General features: G+C 37.1%; 1 protein-coding gene across 18 annotated transcripts in view; it reads right to left on the reverse strand.

The window, feature by feature from the left end:
- The window catches only part of ENAH (ENAH actin regulator), a 109,067-nt gene that overhangs the window by 19,753 nt on the left and 70,351 nt on the right, over positions 1-18,963 (reverse strand). For 17 of the 18 annotated variants that reach the window (XM_032443300.2, XM_085542975.1, XM_085542974.1 and 14 more), the window contains 2 exons: positions 17,707-17,884; positions 8,704-8,788 (listed from right to left, as the gene is read on the reverse strand). In XM_032443300.2, the coding sequence (XP_032299191.2) occupies positions 8,704-8,788; positions 17,707-17,884 (263 nt within the window). Of the gene's footprint in view, positions 1-5,063; positions 5,195-8,703; positions 8,789-17,706; positions 17,885-18,963 lie in introns of those variants that run through there. The other variant, XM_015857215.3, reaches the window with a different exon arrangement.

Here is an 18,963-nt window from a genome sequence, read left to right on the forward strand (position 1 = left end):
AAGTAACTTGGAAAAGAAACAGTGAGGTGCCCCAGTCTCCACATCAGATAGACGAGACATGGAACTCCTTGTCAGAACAATTGAAGAAAGAATTCCAAAAGAATATAAATCTATGGAAAGGCACTTAGAAACTGAGTCAAGCACAAGAAACTGTAACCAAAAATGCATAAAGAATGGCAGAGCAGCAGAGGGAAGTGTTCTGGATATTTGCCCTGTTTGAGTCATTAAGTTAGATGGGCTCTGGCCCAGTAGGGTAGACTTTGTTATCTTTATTTAAAGCCTTTCTGACTATTTGAGAGGGGTGTGTGCATATATGTAGGTATGTGTATGTGCACATATAGCAAGAGAGAAACTGTACATAAATGTATACTGTCTCTATACTTCATATATTTGTATGCAATTTTAGCTTAAGTGTAAGATGCACTTCAAAATTAAACGGTGTTAGAGACTGACTTGTTCTCCCAATACATGTGAACGTGTTCCCCTAAGGCTTACCTGGGCTTTTGTCCTCTTCAGAGAGCTACAAATATACACAGTGTTCACATGTCAAAACAAAATGTACTTAAGCCTTTGAATGCTTTAACGTTTATCTGATGCAAAAAAATACTTCAGTCAGCAAAGGACACACACCAAACCATACTGGCTGCCTACCAAGATCTAGATAAAAGACAGAAAAAGACCTACAAAACAACCATTTTTATCTACCTGCAACCTGAAGAATTATCATTATTAAACAGCAAGTGATTCAGCATTTACCAATTTACTTTCGTACGGGAGTTTTAATTTTCCATTTACTCAGCAAATACAGAGAAGTTCTGATTCAGTTTTTTCTTTAGTTATCACTTCATAACAGCCTTAAAATTCTCTAAGATTAAAAAAAAAAAAAAAAAAGTATGCAAAAGCATTAGGAGGTTAACAAGAATGCTTACACCTCAATTAAAGCATTTCTGAGATGTCAGGAAATCGGTAGATCTAAAACACACAAACATTCATGATCATACACAATTCCTCAGTCACAGAGAAAGTACATTGTCCTGGTTGGTAGATAACTTTTAATGGAGCTGAAGAGGCACTGAAAATGTCCCAGCAAATCTTGAATATTCTAACACTGGGTTATTTTGATCTCGGCTGTGGGATCAAGCCATTAAAATTCTTCCTAGAAAGGTGACAAAACTGCACCAAGACCACCACGTATGCACCCAAACAACAGAATTCAATCACAAACCTGAAGGACTTCTTATCATGAAGCCAGATACATTAAAAACAGGTATTCCCATAAGCAGTACAGAAAGAAGAATCTTTATTATCACATCACAATCCAACAGGCATTGAGCAGATCAACATTCCAAGCCAATCAGAGAATAACTCGAAGTTGTTTTTTTTTTAAGCCTCACTGTAGAAAACAAGGAATCAAGACAAAAGCTGCAGAAAATACATATATGTGTGTGTGTGTGTGTGTGTGTACACACACACACTGAGGACAGACTGGATAGATTGCCACACTAAGTGGTCAGTTGCATGCAGCTAAAGCCTAGTATTTGTTTGCCATCTTTATGAGCGCATCAATTTCATATTCTGTTATTTCTTCGCTGAGTAACTTATGAGTCCAAGGAGAGCATCGAGTCACTGAGGAATATGAAGAGTAAAACCAACCCTCTTTGGTCTGTTTAATGCTGTGACAGTCACGGCAAATGAGAATAGGGAAGAACCACTTTAAGAGGAGTGAACTGAACAAAGACACCAAAGACATCACTTCATCCACTAAAACTTCATATTAAGCTTCATGGCCATTAAGTTGAAGCACATTTACCAATTTAAGAAGCCCATGTTTTAAGGGCTCTGAGCTCTTATACTGGTTTCACTAACCCTGCCTCAGTATATGGAGCAACATACAAAAGACAACAACATCTGGAGTTTTATTGTGAAATGCTGAAAGCTTAAGCATGTGAGCAGAGATACCATTATCTAATCCAGCAGTCCCTGCCTACCTACCAGAATGCATCACATATGATCCTCGCCTCCTTTCACCACTGAGTTACTGAAACAGAGCAGCTGGCTGCAAGCAGGCAACATAAGGCTTAGCTCCAGATGCAGGACCGACCTCAGCTTTTCAATGACAGCTTTTGGAGTTTACCAGAGAGTGGCAACCCAGTGTCTCAACATAAGTTTAACTACATACAGTCAACCCATGTTTATCGCTGTTAAGATGTTTAGAGAAATAAACTGAATGGGAATTCAGAATAATTAGAATGGGAAAAAGGTGTGCCTTCCTTAGCCCTTAATATTTGCTAGAAACACACATTGGAGATCTACAGTAAAGAAAGGTGACTATTCAATGATTGGTTTTTTCTCCCTGAAGTTTGCAAAGAACACCTGACACTTTAACACCATTTAATGCAAAATTATACAGAACTTTTAATTGCACACCCGTGCCATGATTTTGAAACACTAATCTAGTCTGTTTGTCATCACAGCTATTTCCAATATTTAAGCAGCTTTCCCCTGAAATTGACTGCCACTGAATTCCAAAATTCCACTGTCAAATTTGATTTTCCTTTAGACTAATATTTAGATATCCCAAGCACTAGTATTTAATGTACAGGTGGTTTTTCACTCCCTCCAAAAGCGTCCAAGAACAGGGCAGAAGCCATGAGTTATTTCTCATTCCATTTTGATCAAAATTCACAATGTAATCCATTTCCTCCTTATCTCCTTTGTATTCATGTACCTCAACTCCCATCAGCAGCAGGACGGGTTTCTTCAGGAAAACTAGATAAAATGTGATTGGCCTCAATCCGATGCAGGAGAAACTGCTACTTCTCACACTTCCTTAGTGGTCCTCCATCCTTCCACATTAACTAGAAGCTTCCCCTTTTGGTGTCTGTCAAATGCTCTACACTAAAGAACACTGCATCAATTGGCTTTTGTCTTTCACAAAAGAAAACACTATTTGGCCATAGTTCACTCTGCTGTTTTATCTGGCTAATTATTCTTTCCTTAGAAGCAGTTTTAAGGCTTTTCACATTACCAAAGTCAAATTAATCAGCTTTCGTTTCCTTGATCAAAAGAGATTTAAGGTCTAATAACGAGCTTTTATGTCATAAGCTTTTCAAAACGAATTAGATGGAAAACAAAGTTTTTCATCACTCAAGCAATAACTGGTAACTAGCCATCACAATGTAAGATGTGAAGGCAACTACAAACCAAAGGATTATTAGATACAGAATTCCCGGTAAGGAAAGAAGTCTTTTAATGAACTTTGGTGGAGCCTAAGCACAGTTCTCTTCATATTGGTCTTTTAAACCTATTAAGTAAACAAACAGAACACTTGAACATAACTGGTAGAAACCAGATTGAAAGAAGTCCTCTGTGCATAACAGATTTTAATAAAAAGTAAGAATCTCAAATAGTAGAAAAGGCTACTTTCATTAGCAAACTGTCAGTGGTATTTCCACGAGATTGGAAGGGACAGAACTAGCTTCATAAAATGGAATCAAATTAAAGTTTTGGAAAAGATATGGACTATTTTCTTACCCTGATTTCATATTTTGCATTAAACAGAAAAATAAAGCCCAGAGAACTGAAGATGTTGCGAAAATAGTAAGATTTCAAAGAGGCATTTTCAACTAACATACCTGCAGAACCATCCTTCAAGCAGCATACATAATCGCAGCAATTAAGGCTGTAATTTAGCAAATGTAGTTATAAGACTGCTTAACGGAAGAGAGCTTTTCTCAGTCTGCTGAATACGTGAGTGTTGCCTGACCTCCACAGCTGTTCAGAGCTGTAACCAGCCTGCACTCCCATTACCTCTACATAAAATCAGTTATGTCTCTAGCCAGCCAGACTTGACAGACCTAACAAAAATATCACTGTGAATGGAAAGAAATTGTGAATGGAAATAAAATGAGGCACCAAAAAACAAAGTGTCATTACCATATCAGAACTCTTTGTTTTCCAGAAACTTTGAGGGCAAAAATAAAACCCTGAAGCCTTTAGGACGTGATGGGTCTTTGGTTTTGACTATCTCTCCTCTCTTCTCACTATGCAAAGCAGAAGTTGTTACAATCCAGATTGCCTCAGGATGGCCCAGGAAACTACCTCAACAAACTCAACCTGGGAACTAAGCTGTATTGGTACAATTTCATCTTCCCAGAACCCTGTGCCTATGTGCTGCTCAAGAAAGAAACCACAAAAAGATCACAGAAAAACCACACCCTTTGACTCCACCTAAATGATGACTTCACAATGTAAACTTCATGCGGACTTTATAAGACACATAGTAGTATCCCACTGAACATTTATAAACCTAAACTAGGAAGATAATTACTATACTTAATTCACACACATAACCATTTGTTCAGTTAAACCTAATCAGTTTGTGTGCCTTTAAAGAAATACTACTTTTCCAAAATAAGCTGTCAGATAAATAAACTTCAAAGGCAAAAGAGAACTGGAAACAATATATATAGCTATTAACTAGAGAAAGGTCACAGATTAGGGGAAAAAAAGAAAACCAACAGTAGAAAGCAGGCAATCAGGACAGAAAGTGATGGGCAAACTTTCCTTTCTTTACATTGCATCTACTAGATTTGTACTTAATTGCAGGATGCAGGTGTATTTTTCTCAGTATCTCCGTACGTTTTTAAAATAGTTGGAATTATATTCAAAATGATAAATTTACCAGAAACGTAGACCCTTATAAGGTGGTTATAAATTAACATCAAGTCTTGGGAAAAAATAAATATATATATACATTTAATATGTAAGATCCAATCCGTTCACCTAAGCCTTTCAAAACATGATAAGAACTGCTATCCTTGTCAGCCTCTAAACATCTGCAATCCACTGCCAGAAGTCTCCCAAAAGATTTTATGAATACAGCACCACACCAATGCTACTTTCTAGCAGTCACATGCCAAGTTCTCTTTAATAGCGTCAAAGCAATCCAAGATACAAATAAAAGCTATAAGCAAAATTCAAGTATTTAACAACTACCAAGAAAACCCTACCACTATTCTGCTCTTGAGTTTGGAGAACTTTTAATATTTTTAATTACTTACGACAAAAGGCGGTCAACTTTTGGTCCATTACGTCCCTGAAAGACAGGTGGCTTGTACACCTTCATTATTCCTTACAACCTATACACTTCCTCTGTTTCTGATGCTCTTGGTCTCTTTATTTATGAAGCAGCGATGATTTTGAAGTTATTTATAAACATTAACTCAATAAATTCCTCAGTGTCATACCAGATTCCAACTCAGTGAATCATATTCCTGACAATATATTTACCATGGCTAGAAGAGAAGGTAAATTTATACTCACGAGTAGCACACAGAGGCATGCCATGAACTCATCTTGTATTTTAAAATGTTAATCAACTCTGAAGCTATTAGCAAATACCTGTGTCAACTGAGGTTGCTCATTACCAAATAACAAGTGGAATTTGTATATGCTGCCTAACATTCTGACAAAAGGAAAAAATAACTCTTAAGACAAAAGAAAGCCTTCACTTCCGAGGATCAAATAGAAGCTTACATGTTTTAAAGTATATTATTGTTACATTTACATTACTGCAAGTTAAAGAAGGTTAAATTAGCCTGAAATACTCCCTGGTTATTTTGATATGGAAAGCACACATCTGTGCTAAGGTTTCTTTTAAGAAAACAACAATTTAAAAACTTACCAGGTGTAGTCATTTAATCAGCCACTCAATCTATAATCTTGGCCTTATAAAACTCTCAGTGTTTCACACTGCATATATGGTCCTAGTGGCCATATGAACTGTTGTTCAGTGCATACTAACTAATGCAAACATTCTGCAAAGTACAATTAGTATTTTAATACTTTTATTCAAGAGGTAAGACATCTAAAACAAAAATCTCTGAAAAAAAATAAGACACTTCTGTTACAAAGATTTAATTCAATTCTTCCGCTCCTGGATTCAGTGAAATTCTTCAACAGCTATGAAAGCAAAGTATAACATCAGATGAGTTGAAGATCTCCCTTTAAAATGCCATTCCTCACCAGCCACTCCTGTGGCAAAGTATTTGTGAGGCAATACTTGTGTCTATTTGTGTCTAGGGAAGTCCTGAAGTTACAAGTCACTGAAATTAGCCCTACTTCAAAAGCAGGAGGTTGGACTGGATGATCTTTACAGGGTCCTTTTCCAACTTCACTTTTTATGAAAGCAGATCTTTTATTCTCAAACCTAGAATCATCTAAAATGTATTTTCCTAACTTCTTTAATGTGGAAGTTGGTCAAATGCTCCTGGATTGAGGGATTTTTAAGATAAGAGAGATGAGACCAGCACTGAGAATTATTATCAAGTCAAATGTTAAACAGAAACCCCTCATCCCAAGAGACATATTTCACAAGTGATAGACTGCAAAGCTTGCATTTCTACTGATGCATCTCAACTCCATATTCCTTTCCACAAAGTGGCATTCATCCCTTTCTCCTGTGCCCTCATGTTCTTCTGCTCCCCACAGTACCCAATTTTGCCCACTCTGCCTCTACTGAGACTAGAAATGTCACTCACAGACCTGTCAAAAATAATAAATACATAAGCACCTTTCTTCCCAACTATTTACTATTCTCTATCACAGGAAGGCTGTTGTTATTACAGTCTAAATGCTGAAAGACTTAGTGCAAAAGATGTAGCTCAAAGTTAACTGAACTGTATTATAGCTACATGTTTACAGGGACAAAAAAAAAAAAAACAACCCAGAAAGACAGCAGAATATTTGTGATATGTTTTGATAAAACTGTGTTTTTCTTAGGCTTGTTGTCACAAAAGCAGTATTTTTCCACAATCTGGCGATGAACGTAAGTACTCATTGTCATTCCCTATCTTTTTTCATGGGCAGAAAAAAAAAAGAAATCAAAACCAGGACCAGACTTCAAAGAGGACATTATGCTAGATGAAAACAAGTAGAGCACACAGATCAAATAAAAAGTGAAGCTATAAGAATGGCACCTAATAATACGGCCTTTATGCATAAGAACTTTCAAGGGACTTTCAGAGCTCTTCATGCAGGGAAGCACTTCCTTCTGGTGACTCCCATCTACAATGTTTTTCTGCTAAGTTTTCCAGCACTAGAAATTTCAATTAATAAAGCCTTCTAAAGGAACAGAAAGGGAAATAACATTAAAAAACATTACAGTGGAACAAAAAAGATCAAAAGAAAACAGCTGTTTCAAAATCTGTCAAAAGGAAAGGAACATGAAAAGAGACCTTTACCATGACAGCAGGTTTACACGTAAACACCTTAAACAGGCAGATTTGTAATGAGCTTCTTGATGTTCATTTTTAAACAAGGGAACTGTCAGATAAAACAATTCCTCCTCAGATTTAAGAAGTGTTACATCCTGCTGGAAAGACATGGACAATTGTGACCAATATTGATGTCAATACTTTTTTCCACATGTGTAACGAATTCATCTAATATGAATTGTTTGTAAATTGGCCATCTGTTTTCACTCACCTCTACATAAACTAAGCAAAAAAGTGTAAAAACAGAAAAATCTTCAGTACCATTGCCAGTAATACCCAGTGCATTAACACTTTTCCTGTTAGCACTGAAAACTATTACATACATTACACTGTCAATCTGAGCCACTTACTTTCCATTCAAGGACCCCACTCCCTGCATCTGTACTCTGTGTAACCCAAATCATTCCCAGCAACCCTTCTGGAACAGTTAATCTCCTGGGAGTGGTTTGATGGTAAGACAATCCAGGACTGCTTCAATGGCAGTGAAGACACTCCAAGACTTTTGTTTTTCACTTTCAACTCAGTGTGATACCACTAACCTAGAATACCCTGCCATTTCACAGACCACCATCCCACACGCTCTACAGACAGCACTAATCTGTGCTGACAGGCAATAAAAGCAGAAATATGACAGTTTGGAAGTTCGTTCACAGAACGTGGCCAAATGATTGACACACTAATCATGAAAACAAACTGGAAAAAAAAAATCCCTCATGTCAAAAATGTTACAGGTCTGACAAAGTGGACAAGGGACAAGGCTCGGAGGTTTCTCATTGAACAGAAAACTGCTTATAGGATTGCCACCTGGCCAGAGGAACACAGACTTCTGTTGCTACAGTTGCAATTTACACTAATGGTTTTCTGAATTCATACACTAGAAGCTGAAAATGAAGGCCGTAGGGTGTTTTGTTGTTGTCAAAGATAGTATAAAGGAAACAAATTTTCTAGTTTTCCTATATGATATTTTGATCTACCGCATACACCCAGTAGAAATAAAATAACCCATTCCCCTTCTTGGCTATTTAATTATCTATTTCCAGAGGTTAAAAGTTACTTCCTTGCTTGCTTTTTGCCTTCCTCTTTAGAAGCAGGTGTAAAAACCTGAAGCTACAACAGTCACTGGTAAAAAAAAACCAGTCTCACTGAGGATAACAGTGGTGAAATCTTTCAAGGTTTCCAATCTGAACATCAGCTCCTTCATGACAGGCCAACAGCATCATGCCTTGCAATATTTGAATGGCTGGAGACCAAGAACAAGTGATCTAGATATGAAGTTCTTATAAAGTAAAGCTGTGCTATTGAAAATCCCCAGCATAAGCTGCTCTAGTGGATTAGATCATTATGTCCTCATCATTTAATTTCTCATTATCAGCGAAGAGCTACTACATCCTTCAGTTGAACAGCTTGCTCACTTACAGTACCATACCTTCTCTGGATGTCCAATTCTTCTTGTGATGGACCATTTTGTACTTGAGAGGGAAGCTGTGAATTCTGTCGAGGCAATGTAGGACCTAAAAGTGAGGACAGATCATAAATCAATGGTTTGGATTTCTACTTTGTGAAGGAGGAAAAAAAAGGTGCAACAATCAAAGAACATGGACAGCCATCGCATGACATAGAAGCTGTCTACTGCCTGCTTTATAAGCCAAACAAGCTCAACAACATAATACAGCAAATAAAAGCTGCAACAAACGTTACCTGATCTGCAAAATGGATTTATTTCACATGGATGAAAATTTCACAGAAGCGCAAAACAAATTTTTTCTAGATGATGGGACTTAACGAAAGCTTTGAAAAGCACCCAAGTCTGCTGTTTTCTTACAACAGTGAACAAATGTTCTTGAGGAATAGAAAAGGCTCAAAAACTATAGCACTCACCTAAATAGAACACTGGAAGTTAAAAAAAGAAAAAGAAAGAAAGAACAGGAGAAAAAAAAAAAATCAGAAGCTTATCGCCATACTGAAAGAAGGAAAATAAAGTATGTTTCGACAAATCACACCAAAATTCACTCCAATTTTAGCTTCTCAACCTGAATCAGAAAAACTCCCTTTTGAGGTAGTCAAGTATTGTGTCAAGAGCAAAAGGCACACAACAGCTGCAAAAACTGCACGTTCTACTAAACACCAGAGATGTAAACCAGAAGGACATCACTCATCTGTGACTTCTGACTGGCGGGCAATTCTAAAAGCAAAGAAGCTTTCCTATTTGCTTGCAAACACCTATAGAGTACAAAATTATTTAAGAACTAACAAAATTGAAGGACAGAAAATTGGAATCATATACAGTACATAGTACATGCATTTTTTTTCTGTGTAAATATTTGGTAAAATAGGAAATCAACTAGATGGCAGCTACATCTAAGATTACAGAACTTAGAATCAAAGAGAATTAGAACTAATAAAAATTGATCCCCTTCCGAGGAGGTCCTAGAGCAAAACAGGAATTTCTTGCCAAGATTCCACCAAAGTAGTTATGAGTGGGGGGGTTGTAATGAGATCTCATCCATCTCAAATGTCAAAATGTAGATGTTGTTTGCCATCTGAACTTGGGAAAGTCATCCAAAACATGAAGAGACCATGTGCAACACATTGAGATGTCAAGGACAGTTAATCTGCCCCAGATTCAGCAAACAAGTGACCTGTTCAAAGGCAACACAACAAGCTTTGCATACTCAAAACAGCACTGTATTGTTTCCACTGTGGTCATGCAGACAATGAATACTGAATATGCTAAAACTTTCTATATCCTACAGTTAAGAGTGTAGCGTATAAACTTATTTACAAAATACAGAAGCAGGAAGTGTATTACAGAGGTTACCTTTCTTATTTATTCTTTTCAGCAAGCATCAGGTCCTCATGTCTAAGTGCACAACAGTGCCCTCGATGCTTTACTTTAGCTCGGACCATCACTGAGAGCTCTCAACAAATGTGAATCTATATTATTGTTAATGCAAAAGATCTACCTATAATGATAATTAATAATAAAGTTGTCAGTAAGCGGAAATATACCACTCATCTGGAAAGCTTTGTGCTTTAAAACTTCTGAAATTACACATTTCTCTGCTCATCTCCCCTGCATGACAGCTGCCAGCCTTTTATGCCCATTAAGCTGTGACTGAAGCCCTCAGGCAGCCTAGGAAGCAGCCTGGCTGTCTGCACCATGCTGCAGCCTTTCATGGCCTGTTAGAATTAGACACTATCCATGAGCAGCTGTATGGCTGCACGAAGGTACTGGATGCCACTAAGTGCTGTAGAGACCTGTAATTTGTCAGAACAAACTACATAGGTTTGAGCATTAGAAAGCAAAGAACAGAAGTTAGTAAAAAAGACTACAGCTTTTGATGATGGCTACGGTCATTCACTAACTGGAATTATTCAGAACTACAATAGTAGAAAGAACGTCATTAAGCCTACCCGTTTTAAGTGCTCACTGAAGACAGAAGGGAAAGGAGGGAAATGAAGTAACACAGACCAGTTGTTGTATCTTGCTTTTGTTATTCTACACATAGAATTCGTATTTAAAATCACTATGTTCTACCATGGTTCACAGCTTCATGTCTCACTGCTTCAAACTTCCTCCTAGAACACACAGTGCCGAAACATACAAGCTAAGCTTGCAGAATCGAACCAACCCACCCTAGAAAGTTCTGGTACATCATTTGCATATATACATGCAAGAAACCCAACACAGACACCTGCTAACAATTAACACGGTTGGGTTTTACCTCATATTTTTGCCATGAGAAAATGCAACCTGAGCATAACAAAGGCTTTTAGGAAACAAATTATCAGCAACACCAAGCCTGCAGTAATGTACTCACAGACCCTGCATGGAAGAAGCCTGAAGCAGCTACAGGATCAATCTACCTTGAAAGATCAGTACAAGCCAAATAAACATGAGGCTTAATTGTCTACATATTTGGAATGCAAGGAAAACCTAACATCTTTCCATCTCTCAAGAATGTACACATAATACACTTTGGTATATTTTAACAGAGGATATGATTTCATATTCATCTGTTCACAACCATCTCCTTTTAAAGACTTTCCACCTTCCAGCCTGTTCTCACCTTTGCATCCCCTTTCCTCTGCAACAGTTTGGATAACTGACTAATTAGAGATGGACTGGAAATCCAATGCATCAGGAATCCCCTCAAGGGAAAAGCCTACCAAAGTTGCTTCCCCCAGCTAGGTCACGATCTGTCCTGGTTCTTCCCACAGATGACTCTATTGGCACCACTTAAAGCAGGACATCAGGCCGCAGGCAGCTGCATGAGCCAAATTAAGCATCCTCAATATCACCTTTCTAAAATTGACTTCCTAACTCCATATGACTGTTCAAGAGCCGAATTTATTAATTCCAGTTGCATAATGCTAGGAAGGTACAGTTAGCAAGTTGGCAGCAGAAACACGTGATTTTCTCAATGTCTTTCAGTCTGTTTCCTCCCCCAAATCTCCCACCTCTCCCCCCATCTCTGCAATTATGCTGTCCTGCTTTGGAGTTTTACTTCAAACTCTTCACTTTGCCTCTTTTAACGCCCCTTGTCTTACGTTAGTAGCATTGACAAAGCCCCTGAAGACATTATATTCCTGTAAGACAGTAACCCTACAAAACAGCAGGGTATCTGCTATTTGATATAGGAACAATCCATGAACTACAGGCTATTCAAGGACCTGTATAAGGTCTATACAAGTGCATCTCTTCATTTACCAGGACAGACTTGCTTCAGAGCTGATCATACAGGGGTAGGGTCAAGCCAACAAATGTGCAAAAATGAAGCACTTTTATTTTGAGGTGAGGACATACAGAGAAGTGGTTATAAAAACAACACAGTAATTAAGAATTCCCATTGCTTAATTTCTCAGTGTATCAGAGCCAAAACTACATAACATATCCATTAGGTAGTCCAATATTCCAATCCAAGTAGGAATGACTTTCCAAGGACATATGGAATGAAAGAAGACAGCAACTTAATTTGTATAGGCATATGCTATAAAGGTAAGTGCATTAAGAATAGTAATGAAAGCCTTTTCCAAAAGGTTATAAAAGACAACTTGAATAGATCTACTAAGCAAAGAACACACACCAGACAAGAGTTCAAAAACAGACCAAAAAGATTCAGTTCTGCTGTAGAACATAAGAACTTTTATAATATGATTATAAAATAAATGCTTAACCTTTTTTTAAATGAATGGAAAGCAGACTTCTACTTCCTACTACCAATCCCCAAAATAGAAAATATGCCCAAAACTGAACACAGTACTCGAGGTGAGACCTCATCAATGCAGAGTACAGGGGCAGGATGACTTCCCTATTCCTGCTCACCACACTATTCCTGATACAAGCCAGGATGCCATTGGCCTTCTTGGCCACCTGGGCACACTGCTGGCTCATATTCAGCCAACTGCCCATCAGTAGCCAAGGTCTCTTTCTATCAGGCAGCTTTCCAGCCTCACCTCCCCAAGCCTGTAGGGTTGCCTGGGGTTGTTGTGACCAAAATGCAGGACCCGACACTTGGCCCTATTGAAACTCAACTTGGCCCTGTTGAAACTCAAGTCTGTATCTCATTTCTAACTCTATCTACATCCTCATATGTGGCTCCCATTTTATAAGTGCCTTCAGTTGAGTTAATAGACTTTTTTTTATTTATTTTAGCAGAAAGGTAATTAGATTACTTTTCTTTTTATACAGAAAAATATATTTTTCTTTTTATACAGAAAGCCAACACTTTTAATTTCACTTCAGAGATACTTTTAGTTGATCAAGGTAATAGAAAAGGGCCAAAAATAAAAAAAGACCTTTGAAAATATTTAAAAATACATTTGAATTTGAGTAGAGATAAGCCTTCTATCAAAGCTAGCAGAGCCTCCTTATCAGCAGCAGCACAGCCCTGAAAATAAAACTGCTGGGTGTTACACTTGGCTTGGGAACAAGCTTGTTTGGAGACCTTAAGCTTGTGGCTTCTCTACCACCCTTCTACATATGAGAAACAGAGACAAAAGCTTCTAGAATGTAGTGCTGAAGTCACTTAACAAAATAACAATGTTCATCTTTACAAAGAAGCAAAGTCAAAAGTTAAATATATCAATCTACTGCAAGGTATTTATTACATTTTTCCTCAATTCTGTGGAAATTTCTATAAGTATCTATTTTATAAGCAATAACTGTTTTTGTATAATGCTAAAGAAATGAACCTTTATAACAAAGTGATATTTCCACAATTACGTTCATGACTGTATGACAACACTATTTAGAAAAGGTTTCAGATTTAGTCTAGCTACAAATTCTACTGGGAATATTTAATGTAACTCTCAAGAGAAAAATATATTATTATCCAATGTTTATTAAACAGAACTTCATCCATAAAATATATTTCTACCTATGGTTACTATTCAGTTAAGACCAACTACCAGTTTTTCATGAAATACTTTGGGTTGACAGCCACACCTCAACAATTTAAATTAACAATTTGATACAACACTTATCCTCAAGAGCCACATAAATCAGAAATATCACACAGGCAATTCTTAAAGGTGAGCATATTACTGAAAATTGAGCAACTCCCCCCTGCCCTTCTCAATATTAAGAAGTTGATGATGATTTTGATAATCTTACGTGGAACTCAAATGGAAATATTTTGTCTAAATAGAAGTTAAGCTTATTTTGTATCAATATTTTTGGCATATAAATCAGGATTAGTTATTACGGAAGCTAAAAACACACAAACAAAAAAATCTCTTTAATGAATCCAATATACAAAAAACAAGAGGCAAAGCTTACTACCAAAAAGAAATATTAACTTGCTCTTGACAACACAGGTAATACCACATCACATTCCTATCATTCTGACAGGGAGTGCTGTCAGCCTGCTCCAGAGTTGCCAAGAGGACAGGTACAGAATAATTACTCCACTGCAACAGAATCATTTTTCTCTTGATACAAGTTTCAGTGTGATGAGAAACACAACAACAAGAGGAGAAGCTCTCCTTCCCCCTACTTCTCATGTATTTCTCATTTCAGTCTCCTATAATCTCTACACCTCTATGATCTCTATATATCATGAGGCAACTCCAGTTTCCAGCCCAGTTTGTATTTCCCAAAGATGCTAAACTATTCAGTCTATTATATGAATAAATCCATTCAAGGATTTAATTAACTATCTTTGCCAAAAGAGAAAGAACCACATGAAGCTGTAATTCCAAAGCTGTGTGTAAAGCAGGCATTTTTTCTCTGTAAAGGTTCGAACATTTAATAACTAAACAATCTAACTCCTGGGGTTACTAACCACTTTAAATAAATGCAATTTCCACTTTGTTTTTACTGCTGGGTCAGCAAAATAAGGATACTTGGGAGGGAAAGCATTTCCTCTTCTTCCTGATTTTCATATGAATTACCACATCATGTAAGGCAAAAAAAAAAAAAAAACAAAAAAACAACAAACACACCGAATCTTACATGCATATGATTATATCAGAAAGAATCAGTATGGGCTTATTGACAGTTGTACATCTTTCAGTTACCTCTTTGCAGCTTTTGTCTGCAAACAACTTTAAGAAGCAAACTACAAATATCAGTCCCATATTTGTTTCCTTCTTCTTTTAGCAATGCCTTCCTGGGCCTAAAGACAAAGGTGCTCCAAAATAATACTACTTCCAAATACAATGGAAGGCACGTTCTGCAGTAAAACTGAATGATATCTGTTCCTTCTTGCAACCTACAACTCCCTTTTCTCACTCATCTGCTTTCCTTCATTGCCACTCTTCTCTTGTTCCAGAATCACTTTGTATTTGTAGTGCAACTCATTACACAGCAAGCACTTATCTTTACTCAAGACAATTAAGACCAATTACTGAATACCTGGAACACACAGCATGCAACCTCTAAGCCAGAAATCCTCTTCAGATGACCTCTTAAACTGATGACATATTTGTCATCTGGATAAGGTGTAGTACCTCTTGACTGCCTGCAACAATTACTTTAATGAAATGAAGTCTTTTGAAAATTTCCCAAGTGAGGGCCAGAAACAACTTTTGGTTTACTTTTAATACATCTCCCAAGCTGGAGTTTATAGCCTCAGTAGGCTGCCTTCAAATCCCAGGATAAGGATTCCTCCCTGCACGCTGTCCTTCTGTTCTGTCATGCAGAGAGCCGATGGTCCGCTCAGCTGGTCAGCAGAAGCACAGGGGCTGCTTGCACAGCTACTGCAGCCATGCAAAATTGAGTGAGAACACGTTGAGTTTTGCATTTATTCCAGTATCCAACGTTCAAATGTAAGAAAAATTGCAACAATCACATGATCAGCACTCCAGATCAGGGAGAGAGAAAAGCTAGACATGCAGCACATCTCAAACAATTTTGCTAACAAGGAAGGCAGCTTTAAGGAAAATGCTTTGGTTTTATTTTTATAAATCAGAAAGTTGCTGGTTGCAATAATGTTTTTCTTTTACTCCAACTTCCAACGCTTTCACTCAGTGTTCTACACGTTCATTCAAATGACAAAAAGCCTGTTGTGCTCAGTGCTGCACTCACCCTGTCTACTCCTGCAGGTCCACTAGAGGGAGAGAGATCCTAAACTAAGCTTCCAGAGAGGCCACTATGAGTAGAAAACAATGACATTTTTCCAATACATGCAAGAGAAGGAGATGAAGACTACATGATCTTAAAAATAGAGAGAGCTCTCTAACAGCTCCCTTGCAAACCAAAAGCAAATCAAAATAATCTTTAATATTCCCCAGAAGTCATTTAGATTTCTGTGAACCTTAGCACAAAGTTTAAAACTCAGCTACATCTTTATGAATTTCTTACCAGTGCACTCAGCTAGCATTAAAACTGATCTCCTTCTATGAATAAATATAACCACACTAATGAAAGGAATTGCCAAAATGAGAAAACACTGCGGGAAATAAGGATACTGCAAGAATCATAGCTCAATTGTAAGCAATTTTTGCAGAACTGAGGTTATCTATGCTGGATTTTATTACACCCATTTTAAATGCTCCTCCAGATACACCAAGAAACAGCAGTTTCCTTTGTTTTATTTTAGAGGAGAGACAAGCTCTCTTCTTTAGGTACACATTTCTGAAGCAGTATCACAACAGCTAAGACCGTACATCATACAAATGTTTTACAAGTCTAGCAGTTGAATCAGAAGAAAAAAACAACCAGTATATAACGTGTTGACCTTCATGTACTAAAACAAATTATATGTACGCATGTGAATGCTTTTACAAGCAGCACTGTAAAGCTTGGTGGTTTGATAATAAACACCTGAAGCATATAAAACATTTACAATCAGATAGTCCTTAAGGAAAAAACAACTCTAAGAGGAGAAAATATGCAGGCAGAAAAGGATACACAGTTGGATTACTTTAGGTGGCAAAAGACATCTTAAGTCTAACTACCATTTATTTTTTGACCTCATATACAAGCACTGCAGAATGCATCATCCCTCTAAGTGCAGACAGCTTAGACTCAAAAGGCAAGTTCTTGAAATGACTATCAGAATGAAAAGGAGCTGAAAAGTCACCTTTTTGGTTTTTTTGCTGTAGTCGAGATAGCTGCACTAAGGTTACCTGCAGCATTTCTTCTACAAGGGAAACCTGGCACAGAAGTACTTTCTCTTGTTACAAGGGCAAACTTGAAAATTTAATGAGGACAAAAGAATTCTATTTGATTACATGAACACAAAAGTCTCTAGAAAGTCTTGTAAAATAAAACCTCCATCTGAGGGTGTCCCAATGCTATACTGATCAATTTGCTGTAATGTGCATCTAGAAAAGATTATGGATATCACACGAAGACCAAAATTCACTAAATTCACCACTAAGAGTTTAAATCTTCAGCATCGCCTATTCTCCCACTGAAAGACAGCAAATTAAATAATAGATCCGTTGTCTAAATTGTATGTGCTCATCTCAACGTTACTCCTAGGATCCAAAGTTTTGAAGCCAAAAATTTGTATGGTAAGAACATTATCTCACTGTCAACAGGACAATTCCAAAGTTCAGAGGTTAAAAAAAAGTCTAAGATGTTCATAATAAACAATTACTCCTGGGAAGGAAAAAACATTGACACGCATTTAAAGCACTGAATAGTTTTAGAAATCCTGAAAAGTACCCTGATTAAGAGTTACATGTTTCTTGATAAGGTAATTTTTTTTGTTTCCCAAAAAACATTAAGTCAGTAAGTTTCTACGTATAAGAGATACCATGAAAATAGATTTTATTTTTACAAGCTGCATCCACATGGATGGCATCAGGTTGAGAATCGCTGTTAATCAGCAGCACAAAACACCCAAAGAAGTAAATGCACTAGAGGCTTAATCATGACTAGAAACAAGACCTACTGACTTTTCTGCATAAACATTCAAATGTTTCCATCCCTATTTGATCTCTACTTAAAAAAAAAAAAAGAAGTTAAAAGACTTACCAGCTTCCTGTGAATTTAATACTTCTAAGGCATGCATCATGGCACTTGCGAAGACGTTGGCATCTTCTTTGCTGCCAAAATTCAGACCATACACTTGTCTAGCATCACGCCACTGATGAAAGGTCTGTGTAGCCTGATTGTACTTGAGCCCTTTTGGAATGGCACAGTTTATTACCACCTATAACAGTTAACAAACGGAATAAATAAAATTGCTGTTTCATTGCAAGTTTCATTTAGATTTTACAGAGCAATATAAAGAGTTCTGACTTTTAGTAGCAAAATAGTTGTGAAAATGCATCTGGATTTCAGAAACTGCCTTAATTTTCCATTAATCTCAGAGTACTTGTTAGAATACGTGTATATTTTTCATGAAATTATCACCTTCCTCCTGTGGATGCTGCATCCCTTAGCTTGCAGTGCTTTCAGCAGCAGATTACATGGACTTCTACTAGACATCATAAGGTATCATCCTGCAAGACTGTTACAGCTCACACAAAAGGTGATAAATTCTAGCCCGTACAGCAACCATTTATTACCAGCCATCCACTAAGATCTCATTGCACTTGGATAACAGTATCTTCTCAGTATTTTCCGCTAACAAAAAAAAAAAACAACAAACCTGTCCTCAGATGAATACACAGGTATTATTTATTTCAACAAGTTTTTCGTGAGAAATCAGACAAGGTATTTTCAGACTGCACCTCACGTACATGACAGAAGATCAACAGAAGAGAATCATTTCATGAAATGCTGGGAAAGGAGTGATAGATAGAAATTTTCCTCACACAAAAAGATAACTCCAGCCCAAGTTATCACAAAGCAGAGCAAATTTTAAGACAGAGTGCCAGTCTGCTATTTAATCTATTAAATTCCTCAGCAAGGAATCACAGTTTAATCACTACTGCTCCCTTCTCCAGTCCTCAGGGTAGTAGATGTTTTTTGGAATAAACTGATCTGAGGAAATGAGCAAGAAGAAGCAAGAATACAAGTCCTTAGATTTAAACTTTGGCTTAAAGAGAACCATATAACCTATATCTACACTACTATTCTTCCTCCCTGCATTTCCTGTAGGAAGGAATGCTAAAGACTGCACAAGGAGAATCACTTTAAAGATATACAAAGAGTTTAGTTTTATGGGGAAAAGTTATAATAAAGTTTCATCATTCAAGTTAAAAATGAAAGTAAATTTACTATTTGTAGCTCCCAAATTTCTGAAGATGTATTTCTTAGTTTTAACAAGAAGCAAAAAATTAGCTT

Source organism: Coturnix japonica, chromosome 3 (assembly GCF_054131305.1).
Source record: "Coturnix japonica strain WE chromosome 3, WE-NBRP24, whole genome shotgun sequence".
Classification (NCBI taxonomy): Eukaryota; Metazoa; Chordata; class Aves; order Galliformes; family Phasianidae; genus Coturnix; species Coturnix japonica.